Here is a 17,208-nt window from a genome sequence, read left to right as displayed (position 1 = left end):
AAATAATAAACATAAACTACTTGACATATTAGCAGTACCTCGAGATTGATATAACCTCGTCTTTCAGCTTCCATGTACAAGTTTTGTAATCTATAACTTGTGATTACGCAATCTATACTTTATATGCGAACATAGGTAGCTTAAAACCGCTTACATACTGGGTATGTAAAGCGTGGAACGCTTGAAAACGAAGACAATGCTTGCATTGCCAAAGATTGGAAGTGCTTATTTTCAATGTGGATGACAGTCTAATTAGATGCCTGATAAGCTACTGGCCATTAGTGGGGTTGGGAGCGTGTCTGAACCACATAAATATCTTCCCCGAGAAGACATCCTTCAACATCTTGGGGGCAGCCAAACTTCTGCTCCAGGAAAAGCCCAATGGCATCGAGATGCTGACTAAACTGCTGACGGAATTTAGGATCAATTGTTAACGGTTTTTTTGCTGTAGTCTACTGTCAAATGGTGAACTTCCCCATCAGCAGGGTCTGCACCTGTGTTGGTTTTAAGAACAAAGAACAGATAAGTTGGCTGAGACTTGAGCAGCAAGGCTCGATTCTTGCTGAAGAAACAACATATTTTCAAGACAGAAAATTGAAAAGAAAAACAAAGAACAATAGAGAGTATTGGAACAAAAATTGATATATTTCATTCAACTTTGAACAATGGCATAACAATACATAAACCAAGCAATTTGCTTGTCAAAATCAATATATGGTCACCTAATTGCTACCTACTACCACTAATACATTGAAACTTGCAAAAACAAGCTTGCACACTTAAACAAAGCTGAGTTAACAGCTCATTCGTCAACAAATTACATCAATCATTAACCTAACATAGTTCAAAATGAACAAAAATGCATCACATCAACTTAAGAATACAAAATAAACTGAAAAGGAATAGTTGCACTTACTCTAGCAGCTTCTGCATGGTTCGATCTTCATGGCCTGCTTGTTGTTTGCTTCTTTGCTACATGCTGACCAACCTTCAACACTCCTCCCTGGTTAGCATGTTGCAAACTCCTAATTTCTTCCTTAAGTGCTTAAACTTTGTTATACTAAGGGCCTTTGTCAAAATGTCAGCAAGTTGATTCTCTGAATTGCAATGAATCAGTTTCACTTCCTATGCTTGCTCCATTTCTCTAACAACATGGAGTAGAGGTGAGCAAAACTCGATTCGAGTCGAAAAAATTGAAAAAAAATTGAATTTCGAGTTAAACAAATCGAGTTATTCGAGTTAATCGAGTTATTCGAATCAACTCGATTTTTTTTTGAATTTCGAGTTCGAATCAAGGTTGAGTTTTCGAATTCGAATAATTCGAATATCAAACTATAATATTTTATATTTTTACCCCAAACTCTCAAACCTTTTTACTTTTCCTTCAAAACTTTTACTCCTTCCCACTTTCCCCCCAAAACTTTTACTCCCCTCCCCTCCCAACCTCCCAATCTACCCAAAATCTATTTCCCACCAAAATTTTACTCTCCCATTTACTTTTTCTCAAAATTTTACTCCCAAAAACCCTCAAAACCTTTTATTTCCCCCCTAAAATTTTTACTCTCTCTCACTTTTCCCCTAAAACTTTTATTCCCCTCCCATTCCACCTCCCATCTATCTCAAACCCTCCCCCCTCCAATTTTTTTTTAATATTTTCCCTCCAAAATTTCACTCCCCCTATTTACTTTCCCTCAAACTTTTATTCCCTCAAACTTTTATTCACAAAAACTTTTTATTTTTCCTCTAAACTTTTATTTCTCACCCTTTACTCTCAAATAAAAAATCAAAATTATCTCAAAAAAAATCACTAAACACAAATAGTAATAATTTTATTTATATCTACTATTTATATTATTAAATTAAATTTCACATTTTATATTATTTATATTATTGAATTGTTTAGTCATATTGAATATTTATATTAAAATTGAATTATTAATTATGCCATAAAATATTCGTGTTAAAATTTTATATTGGTATCAATTTCACATTTTATTTTTAAAATAACTTTTATTAAAAAAATCATATTTTTACATTTAATATATTTTTTAATTCCAAAATACATAGTGACAAGAATCTAAAGATAATTGAAACAACTAAGCAAGTAAAGAAGCTAACCAGTATATAAAAAATTAATAAATAAATTATGAGGTGATGAAAGTTAATAAAAAATTTGATTAAGGTGGACAAATTTTATTACGATGGGTGACAATAGTTACAAGGACCCCAAATTATTTTTTAAAATTTAACTCGAACAAATATATTTGATTCGATTCGATTCGAATTCCATCTCACTCGACTCGATTCGAGAAAACTTCAAATAAAGTTAGGATGATAAAATGAGATTCAAAAACTCGATTAACTCGAAAATTTTTGATTCAATTCGATTCGATTCGATTCGATCGAATGCTCACCCCTAACATGGAGTTTGATGCTGAAATGCTTTGTTCTTCCATGGAACACTGGATTTTTTGCAATTGCAACACCAGATTGATTATCACAAAAGATCTCTGTTGCTTCCCTTTGATACACATTCAAGTCAGCCATTATTTTTCTTAGCCAAATGGCTTGATTGACAACACTTGTAGCTGCAACATACTCGGCTTTAGCAGTAGATTGAGCAACTAGTGTTTGCTTCTTCGAGCTCCAACAAAACATGGCTGAACCAAGATTGAAAGCATATCCTGAGGTGCTTTTCATGTCATCCATCAAACCAGCCCAGTCACTATCAGTGTAGCCTACTAACTTCAGTCTTTTAGCTTAGCTATACATCAAGCCATGGCTTAATGTACCCTTGACATACCTGAGCACTCTTTTTGCAGCTTGAAAGTGCTTCTCATTGCTACAATGCAAGAACCTTGAAAGCAAACTTACAAGAAACATAATGTCAGGCCTAGTGGTTGTCAGATACAACAAACAACTAACTAAGCTCCTGTAGGTTGTTTCACAAACCTTCTCAAAATCACCATAACTCGATAGCTTCTCTCCAACAGCAATTGAAGTATTGGTTACTTTGCTATTTTGCATTGAGAACTTGGTTAGAATCTTGGAGGCAAAGGCTTTCTGACTTAGGAATATCCTATTGTACATCTGTGTCACTTGTATGCCAAGAAAATAGGTCATCCTTCCTAGATCAGACATCTCAAACATCTGCTGCATTTTGGTCTTGAAATCAATCAGCATTGCTTGGTCTCCTCCTATCACCAACAAGTCATCAACATACAGGGACACAATGAGCTGTGTTTGTACCCCTTCCTTCTTGACATGCAATGTTGGCTCACTCTTGCTTCTTTCAAATCCCAAACTAACCAGGTAGCTATCGATCCTACTATACCAGACCCTTGGAGCCTGTTTCAAGCCATACAAAACTTTCTTCAGTTTGTAGACCATGTGTTCTTTACCAGCTACTTCAAAGCCCTGTGGTTGTTCAACATAGATTTCTTCCTTAAGAAATCCATCGAGGAAGGCTAACTTCACATCGAGTTGGAATATTTTCCACTGCATTTGTGCTGCTAAGGCAATCAGCAGTCTGATGGTGTCTAGCCTGGCCACTGGTGCAAAGGTCTCCAGGTAATCCAGACTATACTTCTAGCTAAACCCCTTAACAACCAACCTTACTTTCAGCTTATTCAAGCTCCCATCAGCATTATGCTTGGCTCGATAAACCCATTTCACCCCAATAATCTTCCTTTTGACTGGTCTTTCAACCAGTTCCCAAGTCTGATTCTTCTCAATCATGCTGATTTCATCAGCCATTGCTTGCTTCCACCATTGTTGAGCTTCAGCCTCTTTAAAACAGCTTGGTTCAGCTATGGCTACTTGAGCTCTTTCATAAATCTCAACCAATGGTCTAATACCTCTGACTGGTTTATTATCAATGTCCATTTCAGGATGATTTTGATCTGGCTTAGTTTGGTCTGTTACAAGGTCTTCAGAAACTGCCTATGGCTCATTATTTTCCCAATTCCAGCGTAACTTCTCATCAAACACCACATCTCTGCTTATAGACACTTTGCTTGTTGAAGGATTCAAGATCCTATAACCTTTTTTGACTGTACTGTAGCCCACCAAAATACCAGGTCGAACTCTTTTAGCCAGCTTATCCCTTTTAACAGCAGGCACATGTGCATAGCAAATACAACCAAAGACCTTTAGGTGAGCCAATGATGGCTTGAATCCAAACCAGACCTCAAAAGGAGTTTTGTGATCCAAGGCCTTGGTAGGAAGCATATTTTGGATGTACACAGCAGTGTTAACTGCCTCAACCCACAAGGTTTTAGGCAAATTCTTCTCAAACAGTAGACATCTAGCCATATCCATCAAGCTCCTGTTCTTCCTCTCACTTACACCATTTTATTGAGGAATATAGGTGTTGGTGAGCTGGTGTTTGATGCCTGCCTCATCACAAAAGGCCTGGAACTAGGCTGAGGTGTACTCAGTCCCGTTGTCAGACCTTATGGTCTTGAGCTTGCAGCCTGTTTCAGTTTCAGCAGCAATCTTGAGCTTTGAAAACACTGAGCCTACCTCTGATTTCTGTTTCAAGAAATAAATCCAGCAAAATCTTGAAAAATCATCAATAAACAGAATGAAGTACCTACTTCTATTCAGTGAATTGGTCTTCATAGGGCCACACACATCAATGTGCACGAGCTGCAGCCTTTCAGAGGCTCTCCAGGCCTGATTTGAAAGAAATAGGAGCTTAGTTTTCTTTCTTAGCTGGCATACTTCACAAACCTTTTATTTTTCAACTGAACCAATGAAGTTTTCAGCCAAGTCTTCTCTGGATAGTTGATCCATTGATCTGTAGTTGACATGACCAAGTCTTTGATGCCAAAGCTTGGATTCATCAGTTGTGGCTGTATAGGCAATGTCTGAGCCATTTGTCCAATCAACAACAAAGCTTTTATTAGCCATAGTGACTGCCATGAGCTTGGATCCACTTGGATCACTGATTTGACACTCCTTGCCCTTGAACACTATAGAATACCCTTTCTCTAGCTATATGTTTCTATTGTGATGAACAATTTTGAGACACAATTTAAAAGCGTAAAGCATAGTGAAATGATAATTTTTTGAATGAGAAAAAAAGGGAAAATTAGGTAAAAATGTCAAAATAAAAAAAATAAAAAAATCACGGTAATAATTCGATTTTAAAGAAAGAAACAAAAAACGCATATTAAAAAAGTACTTTTCAAAAAACACTTTTTACAAAATGTTTTTTTTAATGCACTGGTTTTTTAGTTAGATTGTTAAAGGTTAGTGGTTTTGTTTTTAAGATTCAGGTTCGATTCTTTTCCTACTCATATTTGTATTTTTTATTTAATGTTATTTTATTTTTTATTTTTTAATTAATAAATATATTATTTTAAAGTTTTTTTAATTAATACATTTTTATTTATATAAATAAAATAAAAATTATATAATTATATAATTATATAATAAAAATAAAAATTATATAATTATATAATAAAAATATATTTTATATATATCGTTATGTTAGTAATATTTTTAATTAATAATCTCTTTATTTATATATATTTTAACATAACGATATATATAACATATATATTTATTATATAATTACTTATTTATCATTTTATTTATATAAATAAAATAATTATTAATTAAATTTTTTTTAAAAATAAAATAATATTAAATAAAAAATGCAAATACTGATTACTGAGTATAAGAAAAATTGAAAAAAATTTATTAACAGTTAAACTGACAAAAAAAACTAATGTATTAAAAATAATATGTTTTTTTGAAAAAAAGGCTTTTCTCATTCTGCCTTGGGAAATTAGGGGGCAATTTACACAAAAAAGCTCTTTTTTTTTAAATTATCGAAATGGGCCCATTATTTAATTATTTACCGGAATGGTCCATTTTTCGGCAATCAATGTCTATGCCCGGGGGATTCAGTGCCACATGGCGGCCGTCGACGATTACGCGCTGGATTCCTCCTTTCTCTAGCTTCCGATAACAATTGTTGTTCCTCCAGCGGGGATTTTGGTTCTTCCGGTACGGCATCTGGTTGTCGGACTTGGGACGATGATCCACCTTTAAAGAATAGTGTATGTGGAGGTGTTTGCATCATGAACGGCGACGGTGTTTGAAACCTATACGTTGGTGGGGATTGGTAAAAAGGAGAGCTCCCCAACAGCCCCTCTTACGATCCCTCGTGCGCTGCTGGCCTATACATCGGCGGTCCACTCGGCATAACAGGAAATAGAGCTGAACCGGGCATTTGGCTCCAACCTGCCATAGTACTCGGAAAAGGATACATATAAGGGTTAGGAAACGTACCTGGCATCATCTGAAAAGGCAGTTACGTGGGTATCATCGGTTGAACTGCTGGGTCGGGTGACTGTGTCGGTACTCTCGTTGGGCCTGGTGATTGCATGGCCACTGATGATGAGTCGGGTGAATGTCTGGGCCTCGTTGAGGGGCTACCTTCGTCATCTTGTCGTCTTGGATTTAGAGGCCAACGCCTTTCCCTTTCGACACGTATTTGACGCTGCCTCTCCTCTAGCATCAGTAAATACGGCTTGCCATGGATCTTAAACCATGGCATGTATTCTGGAACGCATGCTAACTACGGAACGATGATTGGTTCCTGAGTAGGTATATATTCATACTGATCTTCCCACATTTTCATGTACTAGGACCAGTATCTCGGCCAATCCGTATTCAATTGTCGAAGGTCGACTTTGTGTTGATCGTCAAACACTTCAGGATCCACGGGAATCGGTTGTCTACATCCAAACTGTCGTAGCACTCTGTCTGATTGGTGCGGCTCCACGGTTGCATAGTTGATCAACACGACTTTCACGTGCCAAGCTTGTGGATTTTGTAAGAACTCTTCCTGAATTACTGCCCGAATTGTCCGATCTTCGTATGGTGTCCATTGAAACTATATGAACATGATAGAAATATTAGTTATATACATAATTACTTGTATGAAAATATCTATTTTATTTAATACTTACTTGTGCTTCCGACCGTTGGTCCAATAAAAGCCGTATATCTTCAAGAGAGGTAGGTAATCGAGCATGACTTGCCGGATGGTTCCACCTAATTAAATAAATTTTTAGCATACTTTTATTTTTAAAACTCTACATAATAATTGTAAAATCTAATATAAAATTTACCTCATTATGAGTGGAAATGTATATGGGTGGTCCACTTGAGGACGTAGAAATGGAAAGCGAAACCGTGACTATGACTGTAGTAGTGACAGGCAACCTCCGATTTTTGCTCTCCTCGGTCGCGTCGCCCCACACATCTCCCGATATAACGTTGCCAAGACGGCAGACCCCCAACTCAATTCACCAGCTGCTCTAAAATCGACGAGTTTCAGCAGCCATCTTAGATGTACGCGGCTCCGTGACATGTCGGGCATCAGATAACCTCTAATTAATTGAAGAATGTATGCCCGAGCATATCGGGTTCTTTCATTTTCGGTTGAATCTTCATTCGAATCAAGGAATGTGTTACGTAACCAGCCCATCTCGATCTTACCTCCCTCCATTTTCTCCGGAATAGCGCCCAAAAGCTCGTAGCACACCGCTCCCCAATCGCTAGATTGGGTAGACCCGGTGATTGGGTACCCGTCCACTAGCAATCCCAATTGCAGACTGACATCTTCTAGAGTGATAGTGCACTCTCCACATGGAAGATGGAATATGTGCGTCTCGGGTCTCCACCTCTTGATCAACGCACTGATTAGTTTCGGGTCCACCTTGCATCCCCGGCCTACCGTCGCCACGTGCCAAAAACTCGCTTCCCGCAGGTAGTTCTCTACCAACGGTGATGGAGGACCATGCATATTCCGGATATTGCATTCCAACAACTGATCTACAGACTTTTATAACAAATAATAAATTAATAATTATCTAAAAATGCATAAATAAAAAATTCTTAAATAATATTTAAAAATTAAATTTAATACTTACCATTTTCATTTGTTCCACCGATATGTGATGCTTATCAAGACGAGTCAATTCTCCGGCCATTGCTGAAATCGTACAAATTTAAGAGAGTTAAGAGAAATTTAAAAATGAGAGTTAAAAGAAATTTAAGAGGAACTTGAGAGAAAATTGAAATTAAATATGGATTTGAGAGAATTTTGGAAGGAAATTGAGAGGAAATTTGAGAGATGGTTAGTTTGTGAAAAAAAAAGGGGTGGGGGGTATTTATAATTTTTTTTACCGTTGGGGGGGGGCAACGGTCAAATTTTTGACCGTTGCAGCATTGTTCATGCGCGGGACAAATCGCGGCCACATCAGCGCGCTTTGCTGACGTGGCAGCGACTTGCTGGCGCGTCACCTGACATCGCGCTGACGTGGACGCGATTTGACGGAAAATGGACCATTCTGGTAAATAATTAAATGATGGGCCCATTTCGATAATTTAAAAAAAAAGGATTTTTTTGTGTGTAAATTACCCGAAATTCGGACGTAAATTTTTTTTTAATTTCGGTATTTTTACCTAATTTAAGAAAAACCCTAAAACTTGAATCCTTCGTATTCTCGACACTTGAATTTCCACTGTTTGAAGAATGAAAAAATAAGCTTTATACACTGAAAAATCTGCTTATTGTAACAACCGCCAATCTCCACGGCGATCGTCACCTTTCTCTCTTCAATCAGAGGTATTTTTTTTATGTCTATTCTTTCTTACGAATATTCATTGTTACGCCTTCCTGTTTAGGGTTCAGTCTGCCGATTTCTTTAGGAACTTGTCACTTAAAGATGTTTTTAGCAAAAAAATTTTGTTGTTGTTCTTCTTCTTGAGGTAAAATTAGCTATTTGTGGTAATTGGGTAGTGTAATTGTGAACTGTTCTTGAGTTAATTCCTTGTTGCTTTTGGATCCATTAAATTCGGATTTTTTAGGGTTTTCTTTACCCCAATCTCAAACTTGGTGCCCTTAATTCAGATTTTTAAGAAAATATTGAGGAAAATGTTCACAAAAAATTGGAGCAATTTATTTCCTATCAAATTTGAAAGTGAACAACTAAAGAGGATTAATCTTGGCATTACTGTTTTCCGTCAATTGTACATTATTTTGATTGTTATAATAACAAATATAGCTCTCGATGTTTATATATTGTAAATGTTCACAAAGTACATAAATGTTGTGAGCTAAATTTGTTAATCAAATACTAAATTGATAGAATGCGTTAACTTTGAAGAAAAATATTAAGTTGTGATTAGTTGTTCTTAGTTGCTTATTGTCGAAATTGATAGGGATTAAATTGTTCTGAGTTTTTAGAGTGATCAATTTGCTCAATATCAAAATTGAGAGGTACTAGAGAGGTCTTTTTACTTCTTTTCTCAATATACAAAGATGAGTACATTTTAACTTAAATATGAAAAATGCCTATATATGTATGTATAAAACTGTTTCATTTTCATGTAAGTTCTATTCTGTATCTTTCCTTGTTCATTTTTATGTTTATAATGTTTATGCTTTTATTCCTGTAAAGACAAATACATCTTTGTTTTTGCTAATTTAGGGTGAAATTATTTTTCAGGAGTGCTAAAAAAGGTACATTTTTGTGTAATTCTTTTGTCCTATTGGAATTTGATTAGTGTATATTCGAACCTTTAAGGTCTTACTCGAGTTTTATTAGTGCATATTCGAACCTTTAAGGTCTTACTCGAGTTTTCTTATAGTTGAAGTTCAGGGCAAAAATGCCTAAAAATCTGTTAAAATTCATACTCCAATTAAAACCATCACTCTTGTCGCTGCTTCCTCGGCTGTATCTCTTTATTCCTTCGCTTTTGCCACAGCGGCGCTGTTCGCTAGAATCTCCTCTGAAAAACAAACAACGACGACGAAAGCTACGGTCCTTTTTTCCTTTAGAAACCGCTCTAAAAGCCTAAGCTTTGCTCATATTTTGCCAAAGGTATGCATAAATTCCAACTCTTTTTTTTTATCCATTTTATTTATCTTTTATTTGAATTTGGTTTTGTTCAGCTGAGCTTAAGCTGTATTTCAATGGTGAAAGTAAAAGTACTTAGCTTAGTGCTGTTTGAATGTGTAATTAATTTTTGAATATTAGTATCTGATGTTTAAAATTGTAGGTTTTTTTTCTAAAATGCTTTATGCTAACTTTAAAGTTGAGTAAAGTAAGATACTTTGTTCTGTAAATGATCAATTGCCAATGCATTAGTAAAATCTGAAAAAAGAAGGTACAAGAATATGTAATCATAGAATAAATTATTTTATCAGGCTAGGGATTTAAGGTCTTTGATTCGGCACCTTTTCTGCAAAATCTATAAATGTATGTGTGTGTTTATACACACTACTAACCCTTGATTTGCTGCCAACTTTTCAGCTGATTAACGAAGATGCCGCGGAAACCAGCTAGGCATCATAGATTGTTACCAGTTCAGCCTTTAACTTTCTCACCATTTGCTCGTTCTGTTGCTCGAGTTGCTACTGCTTACCTGGTTAAGCATCACATGCACGATGCCATGCAGCAATCTGCTGGTTTGTTTTTTTTCTTTATTTTGTGTGTGCTTAAAGTGATAAATAATTGCTTTTCTGTTGCTGTTATCTGCTTGACTTTTACCGGTATTTTCGATTTTTGCATTCTTATTATTTTCTGGCCTAAACTGTAGGTGATGAATTTAAGGAGAAGTTAAAAAACGTAGACAGACAATCCGTGTCATCTGAGGATGAAGAATTTGATGTAAGTACTTAATTACAGGTAACGTTGATTATACTATGAAATATGTCTAAAGGTTTTTAGTTAATTTGTCCCTTTTCTTTCTCCTTCTGTCTTTAAAAGGGAGTTGTCCAAGCAGATTTTGCATTCTTTGACCCAAAACCAGATGATTTTCATGGTGTGAAAACATTGCTGCAATCCTACCTTAATAACAAGCAATGGGATTTGAGCGGTTTTGTAGACTTGATATTGGGACAAACCACCGTTGGAACTGTTGTTAAATTAGAGGATGATGAAGACAATGGAGTTTTTTCTATAATTACTGCCCTTAACTTGGGGAGATACAAGGTAAGAAAGTTATTCTTTTGATCTGAATGGCTGTTAACTGTTCTTTGTTGAACTGTTTCCTATTGGCAAGATTAATTTACTGACCCTAACTTGAAATTGATATACTAAAAGGTAACCCATACCATTGATCTGCTAAATATTGCACCATCCTGGTTTTGCCATTGTTGGAATAGATTAAATAGTCACCTTGTACTTGATTGTATAGAATCTTAGTTAAAATCCCATAGCGAGAATAATGGACCAAGTTAAATGACCAATATCATTCGATGTGATAGATCAGGTAGTAGACAACTATGTTGGGTCTTTCTTTTCATTGTTCTTAAAGTGACTGCATCTGAGGCATATTTGGATATAGGTATGAGAATATGATCTTCTAAGTACATTTCAAATACATGGAAATCTTGAAAAAAATTTGAACATACCCATTTTTTATCCTTCTCGTAATCCAACACTCACACCTGAGTCTAGGTAACACAAACAAACAAAACTTTTAAATGAATCTTTCTTGTTGTACTGGTGGTTGATGCCTACCTAAAGGCTAAATATCTTTTATTCCTTCTCGAACTGTGGGTTCTTCGATAAAGTTTATCTGTTGAGGTGCTATTTCTTGTGTCAACATGCGAAACCCTTATATACCAAATGGTGTAGCTAAAATGTTGTGAATGTTGTTCGCTAGGATCACAAATGTATTACAGAGCTCAAGGAGTTCCTTCTTAACATATGCCATGAGAAAGATAAAATAGGAAACTTGAGATCACTTTTGGGAGATGAAGCACAGAAAGTGGGTCTCCTGGTTTCCCAATGTGTCGTGAACCTTCCTCCTGAACTCTTGCCGCCTCTTTATGATGCACTCTTTGATGAAATTTCATGGGCTACCGAAGATGAGGTTAGATTTTGAGTAATGTGTTATACTTAATAAAAAGTATTGTCTTCTTTTTCTACCAAAAGACCTTATTGATAGTAAACTTATATATATATATGTTCTTGTTTCACTTTTTGAAGCCCACAGAGGAGTTGCGTAATTCCTTCCGGTTCAAATTTTACGTAGTAGTAAGCAAATTTTACAAGGTATAAGATCTTTCTTGTGCTGCTTTTACATTTCATATGAGCATATTTTGATTATTCTTTCCCTGACTTTCGAGCTGAGTCTACAGCACAAGAATGCAAATCAGAAAAGGTCTTCAAGCACTGACAAAGATGAGGCTTTCGTATATATTAAGCCTGAAGATGAGATTTTGCATAAGGTATTGATTCTTTGATCCATGTAATGTGTAATGCCATATGTTTTACGTGTCTATTGGTTTGTTTTCGTTTTTACATTTTAATGATTTCCTTTTAAAACGCATTTCAGCTGAGCATGTGGTCCTTCCTTTTTCCATTGCAAACTCAACAGGTTGCAACTCATGAGGTTAGTAGAACTCAACATCAAATTTATCATCATCGATCCATTTTAGTTCATCTCTAAATTCTGTTTTTGAGATCTAAAATTTTGATAGTTCATTAACTTGTCTTTACCGTTCTTTTTCAGACCAATGGGGTATAATTACCTTTGTATTCTTGTTTTTGATCAATAACTATAATTATCTTCCAACGGTCGATCTTTTTTGCAGCTAAAAAATTACCAGCTAACAGGGATCGTTATGGCTGTCAAAGCAGAAGACATTTCCTCATTCCGACAACAATTGCATGCATTGATAAATGAATCTTGAATCTCGTTGAAAGAATGCAAAATTTTTGACACTTTAAGTACTGTATTTCTAACTTAAACGATTTTGCACGAGTTTTCTGTTCCGATAAATGTTGAAGATGCAACCCGATAATGGAGGAGTTGCAGGAAGGTAAGAATCAGACTCCAATTTGGAAGCATAGCGAACACTTGGACCTGATTTAGGTGACATTTTTGATGGAATGAATTTTGTTGTGATATAAAAGCTATTTATGTTTGTGACTTAAGATCCTTCAAGGACCCTTTAAATATCTTAGGGCTGGGCACGGTGGATTTCCTCAAATTTGATATTGATTCAACTTGAACTCAATTTTTCAAAAAAAAAAATCCGATTCTAATGGATTGGGTCGGATGTTGGATTTAGGTTTTCTTTTTTGTCATCCCTACTTATAACCCGGTTGAGCATTGTTAATAACATGTAAAATTATGAATTATATAGTTTCCAAATGAAATGATTTTAATTATTTGAAATAATTATAAAATATTAGCTATAAGGAAGACAACAGTTAAAAGAAATACCCAACGGATATGGCTTGCCTGTCTTTGCCTCTGCCTTCAATGCATTGGAAGGCATACTTAGGGTCTGTTTGATTGCCAGTAAAATATTTTCCGTAAAATGATTTCTGGAAAATGTTTTACTTTTCTGTAAAATGATTTACTGGAAAATATTTTTTGGTGTTTCATTGAATTTGTGTAAAATATTTTCTGCTGCTTGGCAGATTTTTTAAAAATATTTTTCGGAAAAGTTGTTTTTACATATATTAATATATATTAATAAATTTTTATATTTTAAATTATTTTTACATATATTGCAATGATTTATTTATAATAATACTCAATTATTAAGTTATAATATTAATCGTTATAAATTGAAAAAAACTAATATCAAATAAATTATTTGTAATTGTGTTAATAAAACAAGTATTGAATAATTAAAAGAACAAGTTACTGGAAAATCGATAAACAGAAACAGTTTTCTACCGGAAATGAAGGAAGGAATGAAGGAGGCGATAGAGAGGAGAGCACGGAAAATGTCTTACGAAAATTGAAAGGGTAAGACATTTTCCCTAAAATATAACCCATTTTCTCTTGTTTTGGAGTTCATTTTCCAAATGGAAAATGTTTTCCTCCAATCAAACGCTGGAAAAGCTAGAAATGATTTTCCGGAAAATCAATTCCGTCAATCAAACAGACCCTTAGTTGTTGCACAGCTCAGAGGTTGGAGATTTCTTAAAGTTTCTTTGCGAGTGCATATCTCCCGACCCTCCTTGGATGTCAGTATATACACTCGCTAACCCCTCGGTGACTACACGTTAAAATTTGGATTAGACCAATCAAATAAATCCTATAAAATTATATCTAATAAATATCTTCTGAGCTTAATAGAATAAAAAAAGAAGCTTTTCACCTATTTTCTCCATAATCTTTTGCATCTATATAACCTCTCATAACCTATAAAATTCACCTGTTAATCTTTTGGTTTTTAGATTTAACGGTTGGTTATTCAATTTTAACGTTTTTGCTAATGCAAAAGAATATTTTCAGAATACAATAAGAGAAAAATAACTTCTCTTTGTTCTCTAAATTCTGGTGTTTTGCAAAGTTGCACGAAAGGAAAATTCTTTCTAGGAGAATGTGTTAGACAATACACCTTAGCGAATAAAAATAATTAATTATAAATAAACACATATAAAATAAAATATGAACAGGATTATTTATAGTTAATTTATCAAATATGAAAATCAAATAAAACCATAATAAACAATAGAAACAAAAGAGAATTGAGATTTTACAAAACGTTGAGGCTCGTGAAACACGGTTTCCTTAAGACAGATTGGGCTGCTCCTACGGTACTTAGAGTAACGTTGATCGAAAGTCTCCTAGGATGCAACAACAACAGTGATAGAAGTAGTAGCATCTCTACCACGATCAATCGAACGAACAATGCCTTTTTCTATCACCGGAGTATTTATAAAACACGAAGGATGGAAAAACAGATTTTTGAGAGCAACAAAATTTCAGCAGGAGAAATTCTAAGAGAGTATAAAAGTGTTTAAAAACCCTTCAGAATCATGGCCTTTTATAGGCATGGAGAGTGTTGGAATTTTAGAAAAAAATATCCCCAAAATTTGCCATTAAATTAAAATTTTAAACAGATTTATTGGAATCAAACCAATAAGATAAGTTTCCATATATAAGCAGATTTTGTATGCTAAGGAAAATAAATTCGTGTTGGGTTAAAATATCCGTAGGTCCATTTAGGCCCGACCGGTTCAGACATTTCATGCCGCCCACGTCGTGCGGGTGCGTACGCCCCAACCCCATCGAGTTTGGACCTGCACCCCCTGTAATGACCCAAAATTCACGGGCATCAGAAAAGTGCAGTATCGGGCCTCCGTCTTAGTAAATTGAGTTCATAAATATTTATTAGGAATATTTGTGAGTCTAGTTGTGTGTTTAATTAGGCTTTAATTAAGTGAATTTAGCTCAATTAAGAATAATTAAGGAAAAAGACTAAATTGAATAAAGGGAAAAAGTTGAATTATAGATTAAAAGAAAATATAAAGGATCAAAATGACAATTATGCCATTTGTCCTAATTGAGGCGGCAAATGAATTGAAAAATTTAAGATTTTTCTTAGATTTCATACATTAATTAAGTTATTATTATTATTTAATAATTGATATTATATTATTATATTATGAAGTAAATTAAAATAAAAACAAATGTATGATAATAAAAATATACATGTGTAATAATTATATTTGTACAATTGTAATATATTTATTTAATTAATTTTTATTTAAGTAAATAGATTTTTGTTATATTAAAATATAAAATTATATAAAATAAATAAAATAAGGACAATTGGATGGTGATGATAATAGACAAGTGTAAAATATATGTGTGTACAAATGTAATATAAATATTTGTTATTAAATAGATATTTATTATAAAAATTATTATTATTAAATTAATAAAGTAAATAAACATAAAAGAGTAAAGAAACTAAAAGAATAAAAGAAAGAAATGAAGGAGAAAAGAAACAGAGAAGCATTCGAATAGGGAGAAAGAAAAAGGGAAAGAAAAGAAAAAGGGGGAAACTAAGGTTTTAAAGTTTGGAGTTTAAATTGGTAAGTCAATTAAGTCTTTTTTACTTAATTTGGATGTTTTAGAAGCTTTAGAACAAGGTTTTGTTGAATTTAAGTTGAAGTTTTGAAAGTTCTTAGGTTTTTTAGTATAGTTCATGTTGAACAAATGATTGAATTAGGGATTAAATTGATAGAATTCTTATTTAGAATTGATTACATGATTAAATTGTAAAGTAAGCATAAGTTTTGTGTTTGAAGGACTAAATTGAAAGAAATTTGAAATTAGAGTTTTATCATGAACATTGGATATTTATGTTGAATATGATAGAAAATTGAGTAGAAATAAAGTATGAATTGAGTTAGAAAAGTAAGTGAACTTAGTTAGGATCAAATTGAAAATAAGGTAGAAATTGAATAGAAATTCAATTATTCAATATAAATTAGTGCTGTATTAATAGTATAAATTATTTTAATTTTCATGGCTAGCAAAGAACCCGAGGCATTGTCATCGAAAGGAAAAGAGAAGGTTATCGAGGAGTAATCGAGCAAATCACGGTTTGTATTATTATAATTCAAACTACTATTTATTAAATGTTATATTTAAATTTATGTGTATGGTAAGTAAAATTTTAAGGTAAGTATCAATATTGAATTGAATGAAATTGAGATGAAGTATGATTATGTATGAATATTTGATAGTATATTGTTGGAAAGTGGAAAATTGTATCGAATTGAATTGTACATTGAAAGTGAAATTGAAATTGAGAAATGATTTGAATACCCTATTAACTAGTCGGGCTGAGTCGAATATAGTTGGCATGCCATAGGATCGGAAGAGTACGGGAATTTATCAGCTTTGCCGATCAGGCGCTATATGTGTCATATTAGGCACCACGTGTGTCATTTTAGGCATTTTATGTGTCGTATACTGCTTCTGATTTATTGATCAAGTACTGAGTACCATTTTAGGCACAATGTGCCATACTGGTGTGTTTGGTTGGAATCGTGTATCCGCCAAGGTTCGGGTTTGTTAATAGGGTGAATAATTGAAATGACTGAATTGAATAAATTTGATTGATCATATGACTGAAAGTATGAGAAAGAAATTGTTAGTCGAATTGTGAATTGAAATTGTATGTGAGATTTGAAAGCATGAACCTAAGGTTCATGAATTGATCAAGTTCAAGTTATTAAGATATGATATTGTTGATGAATTATTATATATGAAATATGATATTGAATGTAAATTAGTTCTTATGATTTATAAATTTTACATGTTTAATGTTATATGATTAATATTTATAATTCATTAAAGTTATATAGTTTGAATTATAGTAATACCACTGAGTATGAAATACTCAGCGTACGG

General features: G+C 33.9%; 1 protein-coding gene across 2 annotated transcripts; it reads left to right on the top strand.

Moving 5' to 3' along the window:
- The first annotated feature begins 9,411 nt into the window (after positions 1-9,411).
- LOC121225078 (protein BCCIP homolog) lies at positions 9,412-13,030 on the top strand. 2 transcript variants are annotated; one of them, XM_041108937.1, is made up of 10 exons: positions 9,412-9,547; positions 9,793-9,908; positions 10,341-10,495; positions 10,627-10,697; positions 10,797-11,021; positions 11,698-11,907; positions 12,024-12,089; positions 12,176-12,265; positions 12,373-12,429; positions 12,632-13,030. In XM_041108937.1, exons 3-10 carry the CDS (start codon positions 10,354-10,356, stop codon positions 12,728-12,730), a joined length of 960 nt encoding a protein of 319 aa, XP_040964871.1. In that variant the 5' UTR covers positions 9,412-9,547; positions 9,793-9,908; positions 10,341-10,353; the 3' UTR covers positions 12,731-13,030. The 2 variants fall into 2 exon arrangements, with proteins under 2 accessions (XP_040964871.1, XP_040964870.1); XM_041108936.1 differs by having other exon boundaries at positions 9,413-9,908.
- The last annotated feature ends 4,178 nt before the right edge of the window (positions 13,031-17,208 follow it).

Source organism: Gossypium hirsutum, chromosome D13 (genome assembly GCF_007990345.1).
Source record: "Gossypium hirsutum isolate 1008001.06 chromosome D13, Gossypium_hirsutum_v2.1, whole genome shotgun sequence".
Taxonomy (NCBI): Eukaryota; Viridiplantae; Streptophyta; class Magnoliopsida; order Malvales; family Malvaceae; genus Gossypium; species Gossypium hirsutum.
Note: the sequence above shows the minus strand (reverse complement) of the source record. Positions and strands in the feature narration are given on the sequence as shown.